At 37.7% G+C, this 23,515-nt stretch overlaps 1 protein-coding gene across 2 annotated transcripts in view; it reads right to left on the bottom strand.

The window, feature by feature from the left end:
* The window catches only part of CNTNAP4 (contactin associated protein family member 4), a 242,398-nt gene that overhangs the window by 43,054 nt on the left and 175,829 nt on the right, over window positions 1-23,515 (bottom strand). For both annotated transcript variants that reach the window (XM_059381303.1, XM_059381304.1), the window contains exons 12-15: window positions 23,327-23,446; window positions 14,600-14,797; window positions 10,376-10,532; window positions 6,564-6,691 (exon numbers count right to left, since the gene is read on the bottom strand). In XM_059381303.1, coding sequence (XP_059237286.1) covers window positions 6,564-6,691; window positions 10,376-10,532; window positions 14,600-14,797; window positions 23,327-23,446 — 603 coding nt within the window. The remainder of the gene's footprint in view (window positions 1-6,563; window positions 6,692-10,375; window positions 10,533-14,599; window positions 14,798-23,326; window positions 23,447-23,515) is intronic.

The raw sequence follows: 23,515 nt of genomic DNA, 5'->3' as shown, positions 1-23,515 counted from the left end.
GACTGGGGTTGGAGTTGTAGTGGGAGGGAAACCGGGAATGTTTGTCCAGTGGGACTAGGTTTCTTTTTGGGGTGATGAAAATGTTCCAAAATTGGTTGTGGTGATTGCTGCACAGCTCCGTAATATACCACAATGATTAAATATACTAAGATATGATTAGATTGTATACTTTAAATGGGTGAATTGTAAGGCATGTGAATTATTTCTTACTAAAGCTGTAACCAAAAATACCAATATAAAGTTAAACCCACAAAGTTTGTTTTAGAGTTCTGAGGCAACAAATATTTCCAAGCACATGCAAACTCAAGTGCAACACTCATGGGTATTCTGGAGAGGAAAGAGAAAATATCAGCTACCTGACAAGGCAATCCAAGAAGAAATAAATCAAAATAAAAAATCATTCAAGAATACAGAGGCTATGATGATAGACTAGTGGCTAGCATTAAGAATAAACAACTACAGAAATAACAGCAAAATTAGCAAAAAGGACAGGTGGGGGAGAAAAAGGAGAGGAGAGGAAAAATGAGTGCTACTTTTCCCATTTTTCACAATAGATCAATACTGCCTAAAATTTAAAAATGAATTTAATATGAAACCTAGTGACTCCATAACCTTTTAAATTTTCATAATCTTTTCTTAAAGTTTAGTGGGATCATTCAAGTTGAACATATATTTATGAGATATATAAATAATGTAAAGCAATTCCCTTAGCTTCAATTTGGTTTCTCCTTTCTCTGTCAATTTCCATTAATAAAGTTTTGGAAACTTATTTCTCAGTTCCTTTTTGGTTTTTTTTTTTTTTTTTTTTTTTTTGGGTCCAGCATAGTGCTTCTCAACCTGAGGCAATGTTGCCCCAGGGGACATTTGGCAATTCTGGAGACATATTTTGTTGTCGCAACTAGGGGAAAGGTACTACTAGTTGGGAAGAGGGATACCGCTAAGTGTCCATCAACGCATGGAACAGCCCCCAACCATAACAGGTCAAATGGCAGGAGTGCCAAAGTTGGGAAACCCTGCTCCAGAAATATTTAGCAATTCCTGGAATAATAATCACTGGTAGTCATCATTATTTGTGAGCTGCATGACTCACAAAGTGTAATTACTACACTTTTTTTGGCATTTCTGAATATCTTAAAATTTTATAATAACTGTATCAGTTAAGTCATTAATATTTAATATTTAAAATAAATAAGGTATGTGTGTGTATAAAATTATCACAAAAGCATATTATTATAGACTTGAGAATTACCAGGATTACCGGTGTCAGAAAAGTGGAAATTTTCTGAAAGCATTAGAGAGAATGTTTGCCACATTTGTGCTTGAATATCAATTACTAGCTATAATGTAAGTCAGAACAGAACGCAAAATGAAATGAGACCACAAAATATTTTTTCCTCCAAGAAGTAGAAAGTATTTCAGTTTTATAAAGACACTGTATTATTAGAAGAGTGAAAATCAAAAATAATTAGTATTAAGTGAAATCATGTACTCATTTGAAAACACTTCACTGCTACAAGTCCAAGTGTACTGATGAAAAATGATTCAGATGGAACTAGACTCTCTATGTACTATATGATTTTTCAAGTGGAATAAGTCTTTCAATATAATCTAAACTCTTTTCATTAAAAGTGTATGTTTGCACATCATTTAATTGCTTATATAATCGAAACTTTGTTCCTGTCTCTTACGAATAATTCAAAGCTACAGGTTTCTTGAGCTGTGTATGATGGATCATTCTCATTCTTCCATAAACTGCTATTTATCGATTATCTTTCACATAACAGGTAATGTACTAGGTGCCAGGAACACAATAATAAATGAGCAATGGATCTGCTCTTGAGAGGCTCAAAAATAATTAAAAGCCAGTATGAAAAATATATCTTTGTAATTTGTTCAACATTATTTGAAAGTGTAAGACGAGGCTCTCTAGAGACCTTTGGGAGGCTTCATGGCAGAAGGGTTTGAACTTGAGCATGACAGGTTTCAGGACATGGTTTGGGGAGATTTTGCGGATGGAGGAAAGCAAATGAAAGGGCAGTGGTCATCAGGGGTCCATGAGGTTTCTTCCTGCTGCGGGACATGCAGAGCTAGGAAGATGACTCTGTAGATGTCCTCATGATGAATGTCAAGAAAGCATTTAGCCAGCGTAAGCATGAGCTGGCATGCTCTCCAGCTAATTTGCATGCCGAAGTTGAGGGATTAGCAGTAAAGAAGACTTGGGATGGTACCTCAAAATGAGGATGTTCCTACTGCTTCTAGGGGAAAGGAAAGTACATGGGTAAGCCCTCTCATTAGTTACAGTCTCTCTGTTAACCAGTAAACCCAGATTCTTTCTTTTGACTCTTTTGCTTCTATGGTTCATATAAGTCAGAAACGTATTCAGCAGGATTCTATGAGCATCTTGAAGAATAAGCATATTACTAAAACCTTTCCTGTTTTCTGAATTTACTTCAGATATATTTTTTTTTTTATTGAAGGACAGTTAACAATGTTGGACAATGTTACATTAGTTTCAGGTGTACAACACAGAGACTTGACACTCTATACTATGCTGTGCTCACCACAAGTGTAGCTACCATCTGTCGTCATGCAGCACTATTGCAATGCCATGGACTATATTCCCTGTTCTTTCCGTTTTGTTCCCAAGGTTTATTCATTCCATAATTAGAAGTCTGCTCCTCCCAATCTCCTTTATCCATTTCACCCATTCCCTGCCACCCTCCCCTCTGGCAACCACCATTTTGTTCTCTGTATTTATGGGTCTCTCACCTTGAAGCTATTACAGAGATCCTTTTTTCTGCTCCCATTGTTTGCCCTTTCCAGAATATCTTAGACACTGAATAATAGTCCAGCACATTGCATTTTAAGTAAGACTTCCTTCACTTAGCATAAAGCACTTGAGATTAATTCATGTTGTTGCATGTATCAATATTCCATTTCTTCTTATTGATCAGTAATATTCTATCATATTGTATGGATACACCACAGCAAAATGGGAAAGTTCATTCATTCACTAGTTAATGGACACTTGGGTGGTATCCAGTTTTAGCAGACTATGAATAGAGCCAATATAAAACTTTACATACAGGTTTTTCATTTCTCTTGTGTACCTAGGCATGGGATTGCTGGATCATACAGTAAATATGTGTTAAATCTATAAAAAAAAAATCTGCCAAACTATTTTTCGAAGTGGCTATAACATTTTGCATTTGCACCAGCAATGAGGATTTCCAATTACTCTGCATCTTCATCAGCATTTGGCATTACCGGGTTTTTTGTTTTTTAATTTTAGCCATTTTAATGGTTATATATTGATATCTCATTGTGGTATTATTTTACACTTTTCTAATGACTAAGAATATTAAGAATCTTTTTATGTGCTTTTTGAAATGTTATTTTCTCTGATGAATTGTATGTGCAGATGTTTTGCCCATTTCTTAATTTGAATTTTTTTTTATTATTGACCTGTGAGAGAGTTCTTTCTATATCCTGGGCAGTAGCCGTTATCAGATATACATATATAAAGATTTCATATATATGTATACTCATATATATGCATATATATTTTTAAGATTTACTTATTTTAGAGATAGCTAAGTATCCCATGACCTTGCTAAACTCACTTAAAAAAAAGAAATTCTTACAGATATTACCTACAAATCCATATCATTTATAAATAGAACATTTTATATCTTCCTTTCTGATCTACATCCCTTGAATTCCTTTTCTTATCGCATGTGCTAGGACTAGCAGTATGATGTTGAACAGGAAGCATGAGAGCAGACATCCTTGCCTTGATCCTCATCTGAGAGGGAAAGCGTTTCAAGTCTTTGACTACTCAGTATGATATTAGCGATCAGATTTTCATGGATGCCTTTTAAAACACTGAGGATGTTCTCTTCAATTCCTATTTTGGCTTTTTTCATAAATAGGATGTTGAATTCTGCCATTTACTTTTCATATCTATTTTCAAGAAATTTATTTCTATGTTCATAAATAAACTCCTTAAAGGATGAATGATATATTTACTAACTTTTGTGTCTGCAGCACAACTGTAAAGGTGGGTTTATCATTTCATGTTGTGCTTTAGGTCAAACACTTAACAGTGTTATCTATGACTTCTGACATCATACAGTAATAGCAGCAGTACCATGGGACTTCAGAACAACATACATAAAAAAAAAAAAGGATAAAAGAAGGACTTGGAAAAAGATGGTACCAATTCATTAGGGGTAGGCTCATATTTGGGACCACTAAGGAGTCATACTCATTTTTGTTATATTTGTCCTGTTTTCTCAAGGCTTCTTTCCTACAAAAACATAGCTAGATATAAGATTTTCAGCATCTCTGGTTTGTGTGAGAAAACCTAAATGTCATTTTTTTTTAATCTCATTTTTCCATTTTTCTGTCAAAGAACATCTAAGAGTTCCTTTGTCTCAGTGAAGGGTACTAGCATCCTGACTGTCTCAGTGAATGCTCCTAAGTGACTATATTTAGATCAGAAAAGCCAGAGACCATCCTCCCCCCTTTCAACCTCAACTCCCCTCTAGATCATACTGAATTTCTCTCTCGATGTGAGTCCCTTCCTTAAGCCCCATGCCACTGTGTTGTTCAAGCCTTTATCATTTTTCCTTGTCTTACATCAAAGGTCACTTTGCTGGTCTTTAGATTTATAACTGGTCCCCATGCTTTCAGTTGGATCATGAAAATTAAGCTATATCTTGGCCTTAAATTATTCAATGTTCAGGTCCTAGTGCCCTTAAGATGTTGTCCACATATCTTCCTTTTGCTTATAAGGCCCACTGTGCATGATTCCATATCTAGAAGCCCCATGGTAATCCAATCTATCTCAGTTGGAAAGAAAAAACAGTGTCTCTAGGGCATGACACCTTCAGGAGTACAGATTTCCCGTACTGCTCTTCTGACTCAGAAAATAAGAAAGAGCTCTCCATGCTGAGAACAGTCCTATAATGTTATGTGAGGATGAGCCTTGAGCCTAAAATAGATGTACAAGACCAGGCCAAGGAAACTCTCAATTAGTTTCATTAATAACTCAGAAATTATTTAGCTGGTCTCTAAATACTTAGACTACTTGTAAAACCATATATCTCTGTATCCCCATGGTCACAAAAGTTTAACATTCTGGTTTCTCAACCTCAGCACTATGGACATTTTGGACCAGATCACTCTCTGTTGAGGGGAGCGGTCTTGTGCATGGTAGCACAGCCAGCAGCATTCCTCACCTCTCCTTCTAGATGCCGGTAGCACTCAATCCCCCAACAATTGTGACGGCCAAAAATGTCTCCAGATACTGCCAAATGTCCATGGAGGGGGAAAACTGCCTTGCATAGAGAATCACTGTGTTAAGTGAAAAGGTTCCCTGCGTTCATGGCAGGAAGTCTGTGAGAAAGAAGACCTAAGGACTAGTGGTAGTGACCTCAGTCAAAGCAGACACTTGCCCAGGGATGGTGGCAAATGGAATAAGGGGGAGTGTGGAAGCCAGCCTGGGCCCCTAAAGGATTAAGATCAGAAGCAGCAGTGAAAACTGCGTGTGACGTATAGGACAATTTTCTATAGTCACAAAATCCTTGTACTCCCCTAGATGCATCCTGAGTTTACAACCTCATCTCTTTGCACATAATTTTTCTCTCCATGCAATACCCCGTGTCATCTTCGTGTGATTGTGTGAGGCCTACTAGCAGAACAGGAAGTAGAGATGCCAAAGATCAGGGATGGTAGGTACAATGGAAGACAGTTTTTTACAAGTACATATAAATTTTTATAGGCCACTATCATCTTTGCTTTTTAACTAAGCAACTTCTGCTATGTATCTCCATAAATCCACGGCATTGTTAGATCATCTCCTAGTTTGAGCCCCTAAAATAAAATTTTATCATAGGGTATACTTCTCAACATAAATAAATGTTTCTCCCATTTCCATTTTAAGTCCTGGAAATAGCTAAAAGCATAAATAATTAATGCATCAGTCTCCATATGTATGGGTACGTATGCTCATTTCATTCCCTGCAGAAAATAAATATTTTCTGTGAAACCACAATTCTGGTTTAGAGTGTTAATACACTGAATATACAAAACAGTATGTCCCACTGATTTAGTGTAAATACACAGACACACAGATTGGGAAAAAGATGAGATTAAAAATTGAAACATGTTTGATAAAACTGGCCTTTCATTCTACTGACGCTCTCGTTTCACCACAGGCCCAACAGGAGAAAACTCACCTTGCTCACGATTTTACGCAGCACTGAGGCTTCCCTGAGATGGATCACGGCATGCGGAAGTTTAGGAATGTTGGGATAGGTTTATAAGCCTATCAAATCGAGATGCTTAGTGGTTTCGTTCTCTTAGAATCTGAACAATGCTTGCCACCAAGCATTTATTACAGGGCTTTACACTTTATAAGGGTACATTATCTGTTGACTGACTGTTAGAATTACTTCAGGCACTTCTCATGCATTTCACAACAGAAGTGAGATTCATTATTATATGACAGAAACATGATTCTTGCTCAGCCATGTTGACAACCCACTGCCACCACTTACTGTCTCCCCGGCAGAGGAGAGGTCCCAGTTTATAAGCTGCTTCTGAGTGCGGTCGGCCCGTGTCTGTAACCACGATCTTCCTCACTGGCAGATGCTCTTTGTAAGAAAGGAATCCAGTGTCATTGGTCCTAAAAAACAGTAACGACAACAAAATTCTTAAAATTATTCTGATTAACATAAGGGAAGCAATAGTCCTTATTGCATTTCAAAGCCAAGATATTCTGAGGTATGTCTGCACATGCCAATGATTGCTCACTTGAGTGAAAATGTGGCCACATTTTAGTGTCTCCTGCAGACTTATTAGTTGCTGATTTTGAAATTCATTTTCTATGTTTTAAGCAGAATGGTTATAGCAAGGTGATCATTTCATACTGTATGAAAATACTGAATCATTATGTTGTACACCTGAAGATATACAGTACTTATGTCCATTATAATTCAATATACATATATGATTAATTACATTTAGTGTAATGACTGATACTGTGTTTTTAGATCTACCAAATTGGTATTTATTTCTATTTTTTCCCATAGTATTTCTTGCATTTCTCCCTCTCTCCTACTTCTCTTGGTTTACTCCATATTTCTTTGTATTCAATTTTATTTTCTATTCACCTTTTAGGTATATGTCTATTCATAGTTGTTTTAATGTTTGTTTTATGGATCCTTACATAATACACCTTTAGTTCATCCACTTTAGTTAGATTTTGTGTTATATTACTCAATATAAAATGGTAGAAGCTCACTACAGGGTAATATCCTCATACCCCCCCATTTCCCCTCAGTACACACCTGTTCCTTGTGTTACTGCTGTCATATATTCTAAAAATCTAGATGTCATAGATGTTATAATACAGCTAGACAGTACATTTTAATTTTTTAATTACAAAAAAGAATTTAAAGCCTGGATTTTCTATTTAATGACACAGTCATGATTTCCAGGGTTCTTCATTCCTTCCCAAAGATCTGAGTTTTTATCTGACATTATTTCTCTTAAGCCTATGGAATTTTTGTTAGTATTTCACACAATGCAGTTCTGCTGGTAATAAATTCAGCATTTGTTTAATCTGAAAAGGACTTTATTTTACTTTCATTTTTTAAATATCTATTTGTTCTGTATAGAATTCTAGGTTGACACTGCTTTCTCTTTCAACACATTACAGATAGCATTCCATTGTCTTCTGACCTGTGCGTTTGCTGAGAAGTCAGCCTTCATTTGTATCTTTGTTAACCCCTGCATGGAATGTATTCCCCTGTATCTATCCAACCAGGCTGCTTTCAAAATATTTATCTTGATCTTTTTTTTTTTTTTTTTTAACAATCTGAACAATAATCCAAGGTGTGCTTTTCTCTGTTTTCATTCTGCTTCAGATTCTCTGAGTTTCTGGAATCTGTACATTGATGTTATATTATGTATACACTATAGAGTAACAAATTATCCTACAACTTAGTGACTTAAAACCACATTTATGATCTACAGTTTGTGTGTCAAGAATCTGGGCATATCTTAACAGGATACTCTGGCTCAGAGCCCTTCCCAGGCTATAACCAAAGTGTTGGTGACAACTGCCATCATCTTGACAGGGGAAGGACCTGCTTCCAAGCTTGCTCCAGTGGTTGGTTGTTGGCAGTAGTCTGTTCCTTGCCAATGGATGGACTGAGGGCCTTGGCTCTTCACTGACTATTGGTTGAAGGTCACCCTCCACTCCTTGCCACCTGGCCTCTCCCCAGGACACAACACGGCAGATTGCTTTATCAAAACAAGAGTCAGGGAAAGCGTTGCAAGGAAATCAGAGGTCACAGTCTTTTGTAACCTAATCTCAGAAGTGATTCTCATCCCTTTTATCATATTTTAATTATTTGAAGCAAGTCGCAAGGTCCAGGTGACACTCACAGGGAGGAAATCACACAGTGGTGTGAATGATAGGCTGTGTGGATCATGGAGGGCCATCTCAGAAAACTGCTACCACAGACGTTTATTAAACAAATTTGAGAAATTTCCAGCCATCATTTCTGCATAGTTTTTGCCTTATTTTATTTCTTATCCTTCAGGGACTCTGATTTCTTGCCTATTAAATCACTGATATTTTCTCAAAATCCACAAAGGTTCTGTTAGTTTTTGTTCCAAACTTCCCCCAACCCTACCTGCCATGTTCTTCAGATTAAATGATTTCAATTAAGTTGTCTTCAGGTTCATTGAAGATTTCTTCTGCTAGATCTTATATTCAAATCCATCCAGTGAAGTTTTCTTTTCAGATGTTGTACTTTCCTATTCCAAAATTTATTTGCTTTATGAATACAGTCCTCATTTATCTACTTGGTATGTCCTCTCTTCACTTGTTGTGGTTATTTTTACCTTTAAGTCTTCAGGCATGTTTATAATAGTTGCTTTTAAGTTTTTGCCTACTTATCAAACATCAGTGTTCCAGGGTCTATTTCTAATAACTACTATTATTCTTCTTGACTTTGGATTAAATTTACCCTTTTTTGGAATATGTAACAATTGTTCTAATATTCTGAATATTACAGGTGATACACTATAGAGACTTTGGATTCTGTTACCATTTTCTAAATCTTCCCCTACCCCCCAGACAGGTAAAGAACAGTCTGACCACAATAAACTGTGGAGGTCTGGTTTTATACCATCTTAGGTGGGCCGGCATCAGTTGTGTTCTTAGTGTTCATACTGTTTTGTTACACAGTCTTTTCTGTGAAGACACAAACCTTCTGTCATTTCTCTGGAAAGCGAAAGGGTTTACAAGCCTGTCTCAATTCATGAGAGTTAAACTCCAATTCTGTCTCTCTTCTGGTAGTAGTCACAGAAAGCTTGTCTCTAAAGCTTGTTCACTTTTCCAGCTGTAGCTGTCTGAGTGATTTCTAGAAACCTTCCCTGTGCATGTGCAAAGGAAATCATACGGAAACCATTGATTCCAGTCGGCATCACAGTTGCAGTAATACTGAGAATCAATGCAGTTCCCTTCCACTCCACAAGTACATTTCTGAGGACAGGCAAAGAACCTCCCCAGTACGTTTCACATGCACAGAGCAGCCAGGGATCTGAGTGGAACTGGTAGAGTGAACTCCCCCCAGGTAGCTTTCTCTTTCTGAGATTTCTACTTCCTTCCCAATATTTAGTCATTTTGGCAGCCCCAAACTCTATCTTTGGATACTTCAAGCCAAAAAGATCTAGTATTTCCTTAGAGTCCTAACCACGTCATGGCATGTGGTCTAGTCAGCACCCTCATGGGGAAAGGCAGGTAGACATCGATCTCATCCACTCAGATTTATTCCTTCTAGGGTCCAGCCCCCACAACATTTGGTTATTCCCCACTTTCTTCAAGTAGGTGTTTTTATAAATATCCTTAAAAAAATTAAAGAGCTACATGTTCAAATAACTGTGAGAAATTCTAAGTTTACCTGTTTAAAGGTTTTATAGGCAGATTACTGAAGAAATGTGCTTTTATTATTAATGCCTGGAAACATATTTTGAGAATAACAGAATTCTCAATTACACTTAATTTTAAAGAAAATGATAATTCACTTACAATGAAGAAAAAATATAAAAATGATGTCTCCCTTTCATTCTATTACAAAAATAAAATGCAAAATTACAAAAAAGTTTAAATAAAAAACTATTGGTCTTAACATTTAGGATTCAGATTAATTGTAACAGATTTCACCAAAATACACCTTTATCTAATTTCTTCACTGTGCTCATTTGTTCAGTATCTGCCTCACTACACTAAATGGTCTGAGCAAGTCATTTTTAAAAATAAACTTTATTTTGCATAAGGAAATCATATGGAAATCACCATTCATTCCGGTCAGCATCACAGTTGCAGTAATACTGAGAATCAATGCAGTTCCCTTCTAATCCACAAGTACATTTCTGAGGCTCAGGCAAAGAACCTCCCCAGTACGTTTGCGTTTCATTGGTTCTTCCAACCCACCAACTCAGAGGGCTTCCGTCTGAAAGACAAATGTGAGAAATGTGACAGCTTCTCTATACCCCAGAGCCTTCCAGCCAGGCCATACCCCTCCTCCCCAAATCATTCAAAAGAGTAAGAGGAGGCAAAGAAAGACTGATCTGATGCAGTGATATTCCAAACATGGCTATTGATGGCATTGCCTTAAGAAAGCTTTTAAAGGAGTATTTTATTATTTAAGCTTAAATGGTCAATGTATTTTTCCTTAAGTAGGAAAGAAATCAGCAGTTCCTATTTAGTTCAGGCATGGTACTTAAAAATGTTTTGAGAGCAGTTCACATATGTAATTTCTTTAAAAATAATTTTTGAAACAAGGAGACCTCAAAATATAAACCACAGTAACTAACATATCAGGAACAAACTTGACTTGAGATCATGAAATGCCCATTAAAACATTATGAAATGTTACGGAAAGTCAGGGATTGATCTCAATATATTTATTGGCTAAAAACATATTAGCTGTTTATTAAACATTAGGCATGATATGGTACTCCCTTATTATGATTTAAGATCTATTTGGAAATGTGTATTTTTTTCCTCCCATTTAAAGGCCTGGCTATTTATTTGGAGACTACAGAAATAACACTGAAAGATCTTTATGCCTGAAGCAAACACTACACTCAAAAACAAAATTTCCCTTAGCCAAATGCATTTCTTTCTATGATGAATGTTCAGCTTCCAGCTCCTTCTCAGAGTTACGACTAAACATGATGCCAAAGAACTAGAGCAAAGAACAGACAGAACATTCAGGTGAGGAATGCAGGCCATCTGTCTTTGGAAAAAACAATAGGTAGAGAGGAAAAATCATAGTCATTTGAGAATCAGAGCATGAGAAGAATGTGACATCAAATCAGTCAGCTCCTCAAAGGTGTTAGATCATTTTTCTGTTGATCTTCAAAACTTTTAAGTTATTGCCATAAGCCCTACTGAAAATATGGGACTTACCTAAGAATGCCAATGCTTATAACAACTTACTATTAGATCGAACCTCTACTAATGCCAACAACCTTTCTCTCAGTGTTACTATACATACCAGCACATATCATGCCAAAAAACTCAAGTTAATTGGAAGTTTTTGTATGGATAAAGACATTAAAATCAAGATGATTCATCTTTTTTTTTAATAGCAAGATTAAGTCACCAACAGAAGGTGAAACCATCTTGAAACATTTAATTTTTTCAATATACTGCTTAAAACATTACGTGTTCGTAGATTAAAAAGAAAATAAAGTATTCCTAAATATTCAACAATACTGTCACTCTAAATTTCCAATCTTCCCTATAAAACAAAAACCACTGAATGTTTTAAAGGTACCAAGTACATTTGGTTCCCTTTAAGACTGTTTGAAGCATCCTAAACAATTTAAATAAATATAAGAAAGGATGAAGAAAATCATGAGAAATTATTTAAGTTAAAAATTAAAAGTATAAGGGGCACCTGGGTGGCTCAGTCAGTTAAGCCACTGCCTTCAGTTCAGGTCATGATCCCAGGGTCCTGGGATAGAGACTCAATAGGGCTTCCTGCTCAGTGGGGAGTCTGCTTCTCCCTCTCCCTCGGCCTCCTGCTGCCCCTGCTTATGGATGCATACTCACTCTCTCAAATAAATAAATAAATAAAATCTTTTAAAAAATTAAAATTATAAACAATCGGTGATCATGGTCAGACATCCCACTTCCTGTAGTTAAAATCCCAAAGGACTTGAGTATCCACATTGGCCATCTTTTCAATGTGCTGAGTCACAGCTCCACAGGCTGCTGAAAATGTATTTACAGACACACCCCACCTTATTCATTCACAATAATGGCACCACTATTACTTAAAACTTCGGTATCTTCAAGATCTGAAACTGTAAATTTAACTTGTCTGACACTTCCTTCCTATTCTTCATTGTGAACTCAAATTCCAAATTGTTCTCTCTTTTCCAACTCAGGATCATTCTACATGAATTCTAGGGTGATGGACTTGAAGAAAATCTGTGTATTTAACAATTACCATCATCCCTTGTTCAATGGCCTTTTCTAGAAGTTATTTTCGTTACTAGTGGCTCTCAAGCCTGGCTGAAACATGTGGGAGTCTTAGTAAAAGATACATGGGCACCAATGGCCATGAAGGTAGGCGTTCCTTCATGCTCTATATTGTCCTTTGTGTGGGCTTGCTTACTAACCCTGCGGGGGTTTTGTTTTCTGGTTCTTCCAGAGTTTGGTTCATCTGTGACTCTGATGTTTGTCTTCCCTTTGGTCTTTCTTTTCTACTTAAGCAATTCCATTCATTTTTTGCATCCCATTCATTTTTGCAATCCTTCTATGATTAAGATTCTCATTCTCTGAGAATACACTTACATATTTGTTTATCTATGTTTTAGATTCCAAGATCAATATTTAGCAACAATGAACAACTGAACCATCAGTTGTATATGAAAACTGTTACGTTAACTATAACCATGATGCCCCAGAGAGCCAGGAAGAGAGAAGCTCACTTCAGGCAATTTGATGTGTCATGTCGTACCACCCAATCACTGCCACACCTCATGACTGGCCCTGTGCCATAGAAGAGCAAGCAAAGGCTGATAAAGACTAATCTATCCAAACTCTCTACTTAATCAATGAGAGCCCTGGAATTTGAACCTCTAGCTCTTCCTGCTTTAAATCTTATGCTCTTCTCACTACAACTCTCTGATGGTCATTCACAAATGGGATTGAGGTTTCAGGGGGATAAGATTTGAGGGAAGACTGGCAAGATGGGAAGGGTTGGTGGAGGTGAAAGTACAAATGAGAACCTTCTGAAATAGGAGGAGGAGGAGGAAAAGCAGGAGAAGGAGGTGTGAAGGAAGGCAAAATGGAGAGAATAATCTGGTTGTACTCTGGGTGGAGAGAAAGTAGAAGAGGTGCTTAACTAGAAACAACAGGTTGAAATGTCAACCCACATGACATAGGATAGTCACATAAGAAATGCATGTCTTTTAAAATTCTTGTCATGCTATGGATCTCTCTTAAGATTACAAATAGGGGTAAACATTCACTAAGCGGCTTTATTGTGCTGATGTCTTAGAACCTTCTCTAATTTCTAAAGAAAAATATACCTCGATTTTGATGCTAGAAAACAGTGTGTCGGGGAGTGGCATGAAACTGGCATAACCAGGGTGTGGGTCTAGAATATGCACTTGTGGTATCCAGAGAGTAGAGTCTGTTTTAAGGACAGACAGTGAAGAGGAAGGCACCAGGCTTCCTAAGTAGAAAAGTGTGTCATGATGAAGCAGTATTTCTTAGAGGTTAATTCCCATCATAAAGACAAATATTTTGGAATGCATGCTGGATGGTGAGAAGGTATGGAGAGAGGCCCTCGGGAGACCAGCTGGAAAGCTCCTGCAGTAATTCAAGAGCATCAGAAAGGCCAACACTAAGGCAGAACCGGGGGACCAAGATATTGTCACATGATGAGATGTTCTAAAGCAGAAACAAGACCAAAAACAGAATTTAGGTGCTACTAAAAGCAGAATAAAAGAAAGAGTTAAAAAGAGGTTTTCAAATTCCTACTTAAATTGCTGAATAAACTGTTTCCAGCAGCCTATTCTAATTTCCAGTTTTACCCAGAGGCTAACTGCCAACAATCCCTGAAAAAGAGTCCCACAGAATAGCCACTTTCAGAAAAGCAAGTCATATTTTCATTAGTTCTTTTGCATGACAGAACAAACCATAGATGTCACTTGCCCTTTATAAGGGACGAACACTGAGCATCCATCCAGGATCCAGATGAAGCCCTTTTCGTTCATTCATTCGCCCGAATGAAGCATTACGTGATGAAGGCCACGAAGAGACTCTGAAGGCAATCAAGACTTTGAACAAAGCTCAGCGTAAATTGACCTTGTTCTTTTCTTCAGGCCAAAGCATTGCTGTGGTTTCCAGACTGTGACACGTTTGCTAAGTGGACGGGGGCAGACACTCTCAGCGGCCAAATGCCACCGCCTTGGCATCATTAAAATCCACAGGAACTGTTGAAGTCAAGTTCATGGTGCAATGCCTGCGGCAGGACAGATGCCTCAGTTTCCTTACCTTGTTTATTGACAAGTCGTGACTTCTTACAGTAGTAGGTAAGCTCCTGTTCACAGTGCTCCGCGAGGTTAATTGTGGCCTGGAGCTGCTCCATGCTGGCCACATACTCGAAAAACCCAGCGTATGGGTTCTCTGGGTTAGTGTTTCTGACTCTTGTTAAGTCAGAGCCATTGTGCTGTATGACCGTCCATGCAGTTTCTTGTATGCAGAAATGGGGAAGAAAGAGAGGAGACCATCACTAGTCTGCAAAAGTTAAAATAAATAAAGAAAATCAAAATCACCTTTTATCTGAGTCAGATTTTTCTAGTCATCAAACCTCTCTCAGAGGTAGAATCAACACAGATGGATTCTTAAAATTTTTAAATTATCTGAAGTGATCTTTTTCCCTGAAGTTTATACAACTGCCATGCATTTGCAGTGATTTTATTTTACTCTTTGTTGCTAATTTAACCAGAAAATGTTTATGGTGAAAAATATTAAGGAAACGAATTATTAAAATTTGTGAGACATTTCATTTCATTGAATCTAATATTCTACTTTTTAAAGATATGTTTTTATTTTATTTTAGAAAAAAAAATAGTTGCCTATCATATTTCTAAAGCATTGTTGATTACTGACACACCCCAAATTCAGGGATGTTACAATTTAAAAAATAAAGTGTATCTTTGAATTTCTAAAATATTTTAAACTACACAATGTAAGCAATGACTTTTCTGCTCTTAAAAATCATTCCTGTTACCAGCAAAAGGAAGTCACTTTTTATGGCCTATATGTCTATCTCTCTTCAGACAACATTTAATTATGAGTGCACATCAATTTCTTTTTAAATTGAATTTTAAATATTCATTTTGGTCTTGTGTGATGTGCACCATGATGCGGCCCACAGGAAGTTACTCCTTTGGGCTGAACCCATCTGACGCAGCAGCAGCAACTCAACTAACTCACAAAATAAAGTACCTCTGAGTACTTACTAGCGTAATCGCCATTGACACCTGAACATCAACCACCATAAGGATTACTAAAATTATTAAATGAAATAAAAATCCTACAGTGTTTGTAGCAGAAGATAGGCATATTGTATCTAGCCTTCAACTTCTCCAGGAATTGACTTCACATTATATTTATTGTGATAGATGCAGGCACATGAACAGATTAATCAAAAGGCCTCTGATTTAATAGGTAAGAAACAGACTGGAAGTTGTCCAAACCCTGCTATATATAAGCTGTTCAGTCACATAACTCTTCTGCATTGCAGAGGACTATTCCAAATTGGAGGAAAACGGTAGGGAGAATTTCCTCCCCTCTCTTTAGCAAACACATTCACACGGATCGACAATCGGAACAAGGTAAGAAATTCCACTCCCAGCCCTCTCCAGGTCACCAGAACTCTGAATAGAGAGGTCTGCTAAAGAAGACAGGAGACAACTTTGACAGCCTTATTGCCTTCCCTGTGCACATCATTATTTTTCTTGGAAACAAATGCTGTTACTTCTATTGCTGCCTTGCATTTCAGCTCACTGTAGAGCTTTATCAGCAAATTAATTTCCTTCAAGAGGACATGATACATAAGCTAATGGTATTAGGTATGGATGGCCAGACAGTGATATGGTATAGAGACCATCAGGATATTTGAGTTGCAGATACAGTGTGGAATGTGAGCTTACAAAAAGTCAGGTAAAATCTGAGACTCTGTCCCCAAATTTTAGAAAATAAAGTGGCAGAGCACAGGAGACAAAGGGTAGGTCTGAAATTCTCTGATTTTAGCCAACTCGACCCTGGCTATTAGAAGTTTGGATTATTAACCAGGCAAATCTGTTAGTCTAACCTCCACTAGACTCTGGTTATTTTTGTTCAATGAATATTCTTCTTTCCTTGTGGTAAATCAATGGCCTGTGTGAGGAAGTTAGACTCTGATTGGCTGCCAAAGGAGCAGGACAACACACCTACCTGCCTGAGGCCTTTGTCTCTGTCTTTTGCATTACACTGAGCAGGCCTTCCCTAGCATTCAGCACCCACTAAGTCACAATTAACACTTGGTTCCAAAGGTCTTTAAAGGTGCTGTAAATTTAACCCAAGGCCGAGGCACCGTACAACCTTTAAAGGACACCACATGGAAATATTTCTCTTTTTGACATCCTAAAATTTCAGTATTATGGTAGTCTCTGTGTTTTCATTTTCTAATAAAAAGTGCTACAAAACAGAAGGTTAAACAGATGCTGCACTTATGAGATCTCTAGATTTCCAGGGCAAAGCAGAGGCAAGAGAATCATCACCATAGGTTAGGAACACCAGAAATGAGCCCCCAGCAGCCATGCTCCAAATCTCATCTGCTTTGCTAACAGGGGAATTTCTCACAATTATGACCCCGGGGCCTCTTTACTGCGTTTTCAGACATGATTGCATTACCTGATATTCAGAAATTATAACTGTAAAGGACACAGACTTTCTCACAATTTGTAATTCAGCATTTTGTGATTTATTCTTTGGGTCTTCTCCCCTTGTCTGTAGGCTCTAGGAGAAGAGTGATAGTTTCTGACTTGCTATCATAGTAGTATCTGTAGCACACAGCACAGGGGCTTGGCACAACATGCAGAAGACATTAAAGAAATGTGGGAATAAAGGAGTGAATGCACTGTGTCATCCAGACTAGAGTACTGGCTCTATGGTGCCGTGAGACTTTCAGTGCCTTTTAGCTGTTTTAGAACTTCGTAAATTGTAAACGGATAGTTCCGCATATTAATAAGTCTGAAATTACGAAGGTATGAGACGTTATCCTACTTGCAAGTTAACCAGTTCTCGTGCCTCCTATATGAATTATATCCATGTATGTATATCTATCCAGACAGATCTAGCTGTAGACGGGTGCTGGAGAGCTACACTAGCAGACACAGAGTCCCTGGATCGGGGACCACCTGCTCACAGAAAATGCTAGCACCATTTGTTCTCCACTGCCCAGTTTCCCAGGGGCCGATAGAGGCGTGCCAGATGCACCTGGGCATGCTGGAGGAAACCCCTGGTGCGCCTGGGTGGCTCAGTCTGTTGGGTGTCTGACTTCAGCTCAGGTCATGATCTTGTCGGGGGTCCTGGGATCAAGCCCCCCATGTTGGGGGGAGGGGTCCCTGCTCAACAGGAAGTCTGTTTCTCTCTCTCTTTCTGCCCCTCCCCCCTGCTTATGTGTGTATGTGCTTTCTCTCTCTCTCTCTCTCTCAAATAAATAAAATTTTGAAAGAGAGAGAAAGAGAAGTAACCCTCAAATTGTGAGACTTGGATGTTAGAGGGGATGGCTGGCACATCTTTGACTCCCCTTCACAGAGGAAGAGAGGAATTGTGGCTCTGGAATGCAACAGATCTCTGAGGAGAGGCACCAGTCCATAGGTTTTTTTGTCTTGCTTTTGTTTTTTTTTTGGTCACTTTTAGCATGTAGGCAAATACATCTGGGGGAGATAAACCTTCAACCTTCTAATCTCTGCAGAGAAAGTCACTATCTCTAACTTCCAAGACATAGCTATATGCAATGTTCCTTTAACACAGGCTTCCAGATTTACTTAATTTTTTTTTATTAATTTATTTGCCTCATTTACTTATTTGCTTAGCAAGCAAGGCATTGTTTCCTCATAACAACAAACGATCGTCCACACACCAGCAAATTGCACCTGGCAGAGGTTCAAGGGGCTCCCCTCCTCCACACCCGCTGCTGAAGCAGCCAGTCCCGCCTCCATTTGCACATTAATTTCAGTATCACTGATGTACACATATGTCTGTTTCTTCGATTCTCCTTTGAACTGATTGTGACATCTCACCAGTTTCCTCATTAATAAAGTATGAGACGAAACCTTTAAAATGTGGTTTTTTAGTTTTTATTTTTATATCTGTGTGAGATTTTATTCATTCATTTATTTTTTTGAAAACTGTCCTTGACCCAAATGCTGAGAGAGATGGTTGTTGCAGTAAAGGAGACACAGAGACATGAGTCAGGAAAGACAGCTGCGACGGGCAGGAAAATCTATGAAATTTAATAAATACACTCAAAAACTGAAAGGCAGTTTGGGTCTACCAGCGTGTCTCCCTGAAGAGATTTCTAGTATATAGATTGTATGTAAAGCACCTGAGTAATTAAGAACTTGATTTATCTTCTGCCGGCTGCTGTTTTTGAGCATGATAACAGGGTAAAGAAAAAACGTGCTGTTTAAGGACACAGTTGCAGACCTTGTGTTCCTTCGGGATTAACGGGGTGGGGGGTGGGTGGGGGTGGTGGTGATAGATGTGATTAAAAGCTGTGAGGTCAGGGAGGAAGTGCTGTGTGCAGGAAACCCTGGGAGATGAAAGGAAGAACAGCCAGCATTCTGGAGCAAAGCTTGGTATAAACAAGGCTGCATCAGAATAATGATGGTTAGTTATTAACTCTCAGAGCTAACAAGGAGGCCTTATTGTTGGAATCCCTAAAGTAAAAAGAATTCTGCTGTTATAAATCTCATACTCTCCAGCCTTCCCAGGGAATGGTCTCAGGAGCTCCTGTCTCAGAAGCGCACGGAGAGCTTGTTCAGAGGGCAGAAACCCGGCCTTGGTCCTCCAATTTACTGAGTCAGCAAAACTCAACCCAGGCATCTTGATGGTCCCTTGACATCTTGGCCAGAGGGAGTTTAAACCAGGGAATCAGAATCTTCACCAAAGTCTGAGACCTTCAGCACTCATCATTCTCTCCCCACCGAAACAACTGTCCTGACAAGGCGATGTGTGAAATGAGAAATATCTTGAACATAAAACCATTACATTGTATAGAAAAAGCAGTGGATTTCGGGTAGAAGAAAAAAGCCTTGTACATTTCTGCAGGGAGAGCCACTGGGATTCACGTTATCCTGACTACTTATTTTTTAAATTATATTTACAATACCGTACTTAGAATTTTCCGTCTTTAACAGAGTTTGGGAAATTATCCATTCAAAAGAAGTTTCCTTTGTAGTTTTTAGCTGGTAACGCTTCAAGGTGTTTAAATCCACGTGGAATCATTTGCTTGACACTAATTCTAGACTCATAACGGGATTTTTTTGAAGTTACACAGCTGCAAGTAACTGATTCAGCATTTTGTCTTCTTTTTGTAATTATTACACTTGATTTATATAACTAGAAAATATGTTATTGGCTACAAGCAATGAGACACTGATAGAACACAGCCTTTTCTAGTGGAAAAATGTTCAGGCTGGGAGAAAAGGGGGTTTTAGTCCTTCATCGCTCCCTAATGATTCTTTAGCCTGCTTTACCCAACCTCCCTGCTTTGCTCATTTGCAAAACCAGATCAATAGGAAACGTTTCAAGCTGTAACATTATTTTTCACTGGATTGCTACATTCTGGGATTGTCACTTTAGTGAAAATGTATTTCAGTATTCAGTAAATGTATTACATTTAGTGTATATGTATTTCACTTTAATGTAAATGGGGTCTCTGAAGACACTGAGCTGTCTCCTAACTGGATTATCTGTGTCTCTGCCTTCAATGGCTTACTTTTCAAATGGCTTTAAATGTTGTGAATGTCCTCTTTTGCATCAATGCTTTCCGAAAATTTTGCTGAAACACCTGTCACTTCTCTCTGTGTGGATATACACATTTCCTCCATGTCTCTCAGAATTATCACAGAGTCAGCATGAGACTTCACTGACTGAAATAAGGCACATAACTGATAAAGTAATATGACGAGGTAAATGTTGATTTAATAAAAATGGAATAATTCATTCAATAAAATGAAAGTGATAACTGCTTTATCATGTAGATAACGTAAGTTCACATGGCCTATACATTTTGGAATTATTCCATAGATATTCCATAGAAAGGCTGGGAGAAAAGGGGGTTTTAGTCCTTCATCGCTCCCTAATGATTCTTTAGCCTGCTTTACCCAACCTCCCTGCTTTGCTCATTTGCTGTGTAAAACGGAGCTGCTGATCTTTCCCCTCAAACTTTTTTTTTTCTTTACCTTTCTTCTCTTTCTTTTTTAGGGAGGGGTAGAGGGAGAGAAAGCATCTTAAGTAGGCTTCAAACCTGGTGCTGAGCCAGTGCAGAACCCAATGCAGAGCTCATTCTCGCAACGCTGAGATCATGACCCGAACCCTGAGCTGAAACCAAGAGTTGGACGCCTAACCAACTGAGCCACCCAGGTGCTCCCTGTTCAACCCTTTTAATGACCACATCTTAAATAATGGCGACCCAATTACTCTGGTGGCCCAAGTCAAAATGTGGTGTTATTTTTATTTTCTTTTGTTTTCTCACACCTGACATGTATTGAATGAGAAGGTCGAATCCCCCTCCCCCAAACACACTGCTATAATCCAGTGCAAGTTGTTACCATCATCTTGCATGGACTCTTGCACTACTTGAACTGGTCTCCAAGCAGGTCTCTCTACTCCTGCTACAGACATACAGATGGACATACGTTATATATGCATACATATAGATCTATACCTTATACATATATCCATGCATATAAGGGAGGTGTATGAGTGTTTGTGTGTGTACCTCTGTTCCTAGATGGGCACTTCCTGACATAGGCGCCATCATGATCCCATCAAATGCAATCAGATGGCATCCATCATGGCTTAAAACTCCCTGGTGTCTTCTCATCTCGTTCAGAGTAATGAGACTTCGCCTCCTGGCCCTGCCTTGACTCTTGTTCTCCTACTTGCCATACTCCAACCACACTAGATTTGTTGCTGTTTTCTGAATGCACCTGGCAAGAGCTCTGCTCTCAGGACTTAGTACTTGCTATTTCCTTTGCCTGGAACATTCTCTCCCCAGATATTCACTGCCTGATCTTAAGCAGTGAATCCTCCTCTGAAACACCTCCTACTTCAATTTAGTGTTTCCTTTTTCTGTGTGTTTTGCTCCAGAAAACTGTGACTTCCTGACGCAGTGCTATTCAGTGTAAACTTTCTGCAGTGATAGAATAGGTTGCTGCCGAGCAATGAAAGTGTGACCAGTAAGATTGAAAAAAAGGGGAAGGGCATTTAATTTAATCTTATTTTTATTAATTTAAGTTTTAATTTTTAAAATGTGTTTCTATTCATTTAGTTTTATTAATTAGTTTTAATTAAATGTGAATTGAAATGGGCATTTGTTGCTAGTTCTACTATACTAGAGAGCACAATTCATCTAGAATCCATTGTTTTGGATTTGGTGACAAAGGGATCAAGATTCTTTTTTGAGGACATTAATATACAACCAACCCTTCCCGTGCCCCTACCAGCACCACTGGTTGAAAGACCACCTTCCCTTCACTATAAATCAATGCAAACTTTGCAGTAAGTCAACTATCCATACATGAGGAAAATCTGTTTATAGACTCTCTATTGTGTTCCATAGATGTACTTATTTCTCCTTATGCCAATCACACACAGTTTCACTTAGCCTGTCAGTATAATGTCTTTATAGCTATTAGAGTTGAGTCCTTCAACTTTATTCTCCAAGACTGATTTGGTTCTTCCTGTCCCTTCAAATTTGCTGATAAATTTTAGAACTTCCTTGCCGGTTTTCACCAAAACAGTTACATCAACCAACAAATAAACAGCTCACTGGAATTTTAATTAAGACTTGTACTAAATCAATACCTACATGGGAAGAATTAATATTTACACCGTACTGAGTTTTCTAATCAATAGGATTTTTATATTTCCTCATTTATTTAGAATTTTAATTTATCTCGAGCATTTTATGCTTTTCTATGTAGAAGTCATGCATATCTTTCGTTAGATTTATTACCATGTATTTGAGATTTTTTTATGTGATTGAAAATAAAATCTTCTAAAACTTCATTTTGTTTACTGCTAGTATGCAGAAATGAAGTGAAGTTAATTTTTATATGAATTTGATATCCAGTAATCATCCTAAATGTTAATAGTTTACCATGAGCCAGTGCAGAACCCAATGCAGAGCATTGGTATATGTATATGGAGATACACACACACACACATATACACACCCACTAATATATAACCTAGTCATAGACTAAGAACAAGAATCAATAGGTAACTTGGTCATACGCAAGTAATGATAATCTTAGTTCTACCCTTCCAGTACTTACATCTTCCCTTTCTTTCTCTTGTTTTATTGCACTGGCAAGGACTGCCAATATAATGGTGAACAGTGATAACAGCAGACATCCTTGTTTTAATACTCGTAACAAGGGTAAAGCTTTCACTATTTCACCATAAAGTGTGATAGGTGCTATAAACTTTTTGTTAGTACTCTTTAACTAAGTAAGGAAATTTCCTTCTATTTGTAATTTATTGAGTTTTCATCTTCTCTTTTATCATGAATGGATGTTGAATTTAACCGAACACATTTTCCACAACTATTAACTTCTATTTAAATTTAGATAAGTAAAGAATTCAAGAACACAAGTCATGTGTACCTACATTTAAAAAGTAAATATTTTTCAAAGCTTTCATATGTATCAGTCTACTAAAAGAAATAAGGTCTGTCCTTTTTGTTTAGAGGCTTAATAAGATACATATATTATGAGATGTTCTACACAGATATGAGATTCATTGAAAATAATGAAACATTTCTAAATCATTACCATTAAACTATTTTTAAAAAGTTTTTGTTAAATTCTACCACTGAACAATATATATTTTAATCAAGTTGAAAAGTAGGTCAACTTTCTACTAGTTTCATTTTAAATTTGTGTGTTTAAAGCATTCATGCAAATTTAACTATTAAATGAAAGTTGATTAACTCACCAGTCATATTGCAATATAGAAGAAAGGGCTCCAGGGGACCGCTTCCATCTGAATCTATATAGTAAAACCCTGAAGTATTTCCTCTGTGCTTATAGGCTTCACATGACTGCTCATAGATAGCTGTAAGGAAAAAAAAAATGGATCTTCATAAATGGAATAGCATAAAATGAATCTCTTAAATTTTAATTT

This window comes from Mustela nigripes, chromosome 17, assembly GCF_022355385.1.
Source record: "Mustela nigripes isolate SB6536 chromosome 17, MUSNIG.SB6536, whole genome shotgun sequence".
NCBI classification, from domain to species: domain Eukaryota; kingdom Metazoa; phylum Chordata; class Mammalia; order Carnivora; family Mustelidae; genus Mustela; species Mustela nigripes.
Note: the sequence above shows the minus strand (reverse complement) of the source record. Positions and strands in the feature narration are given on the sequence as shown.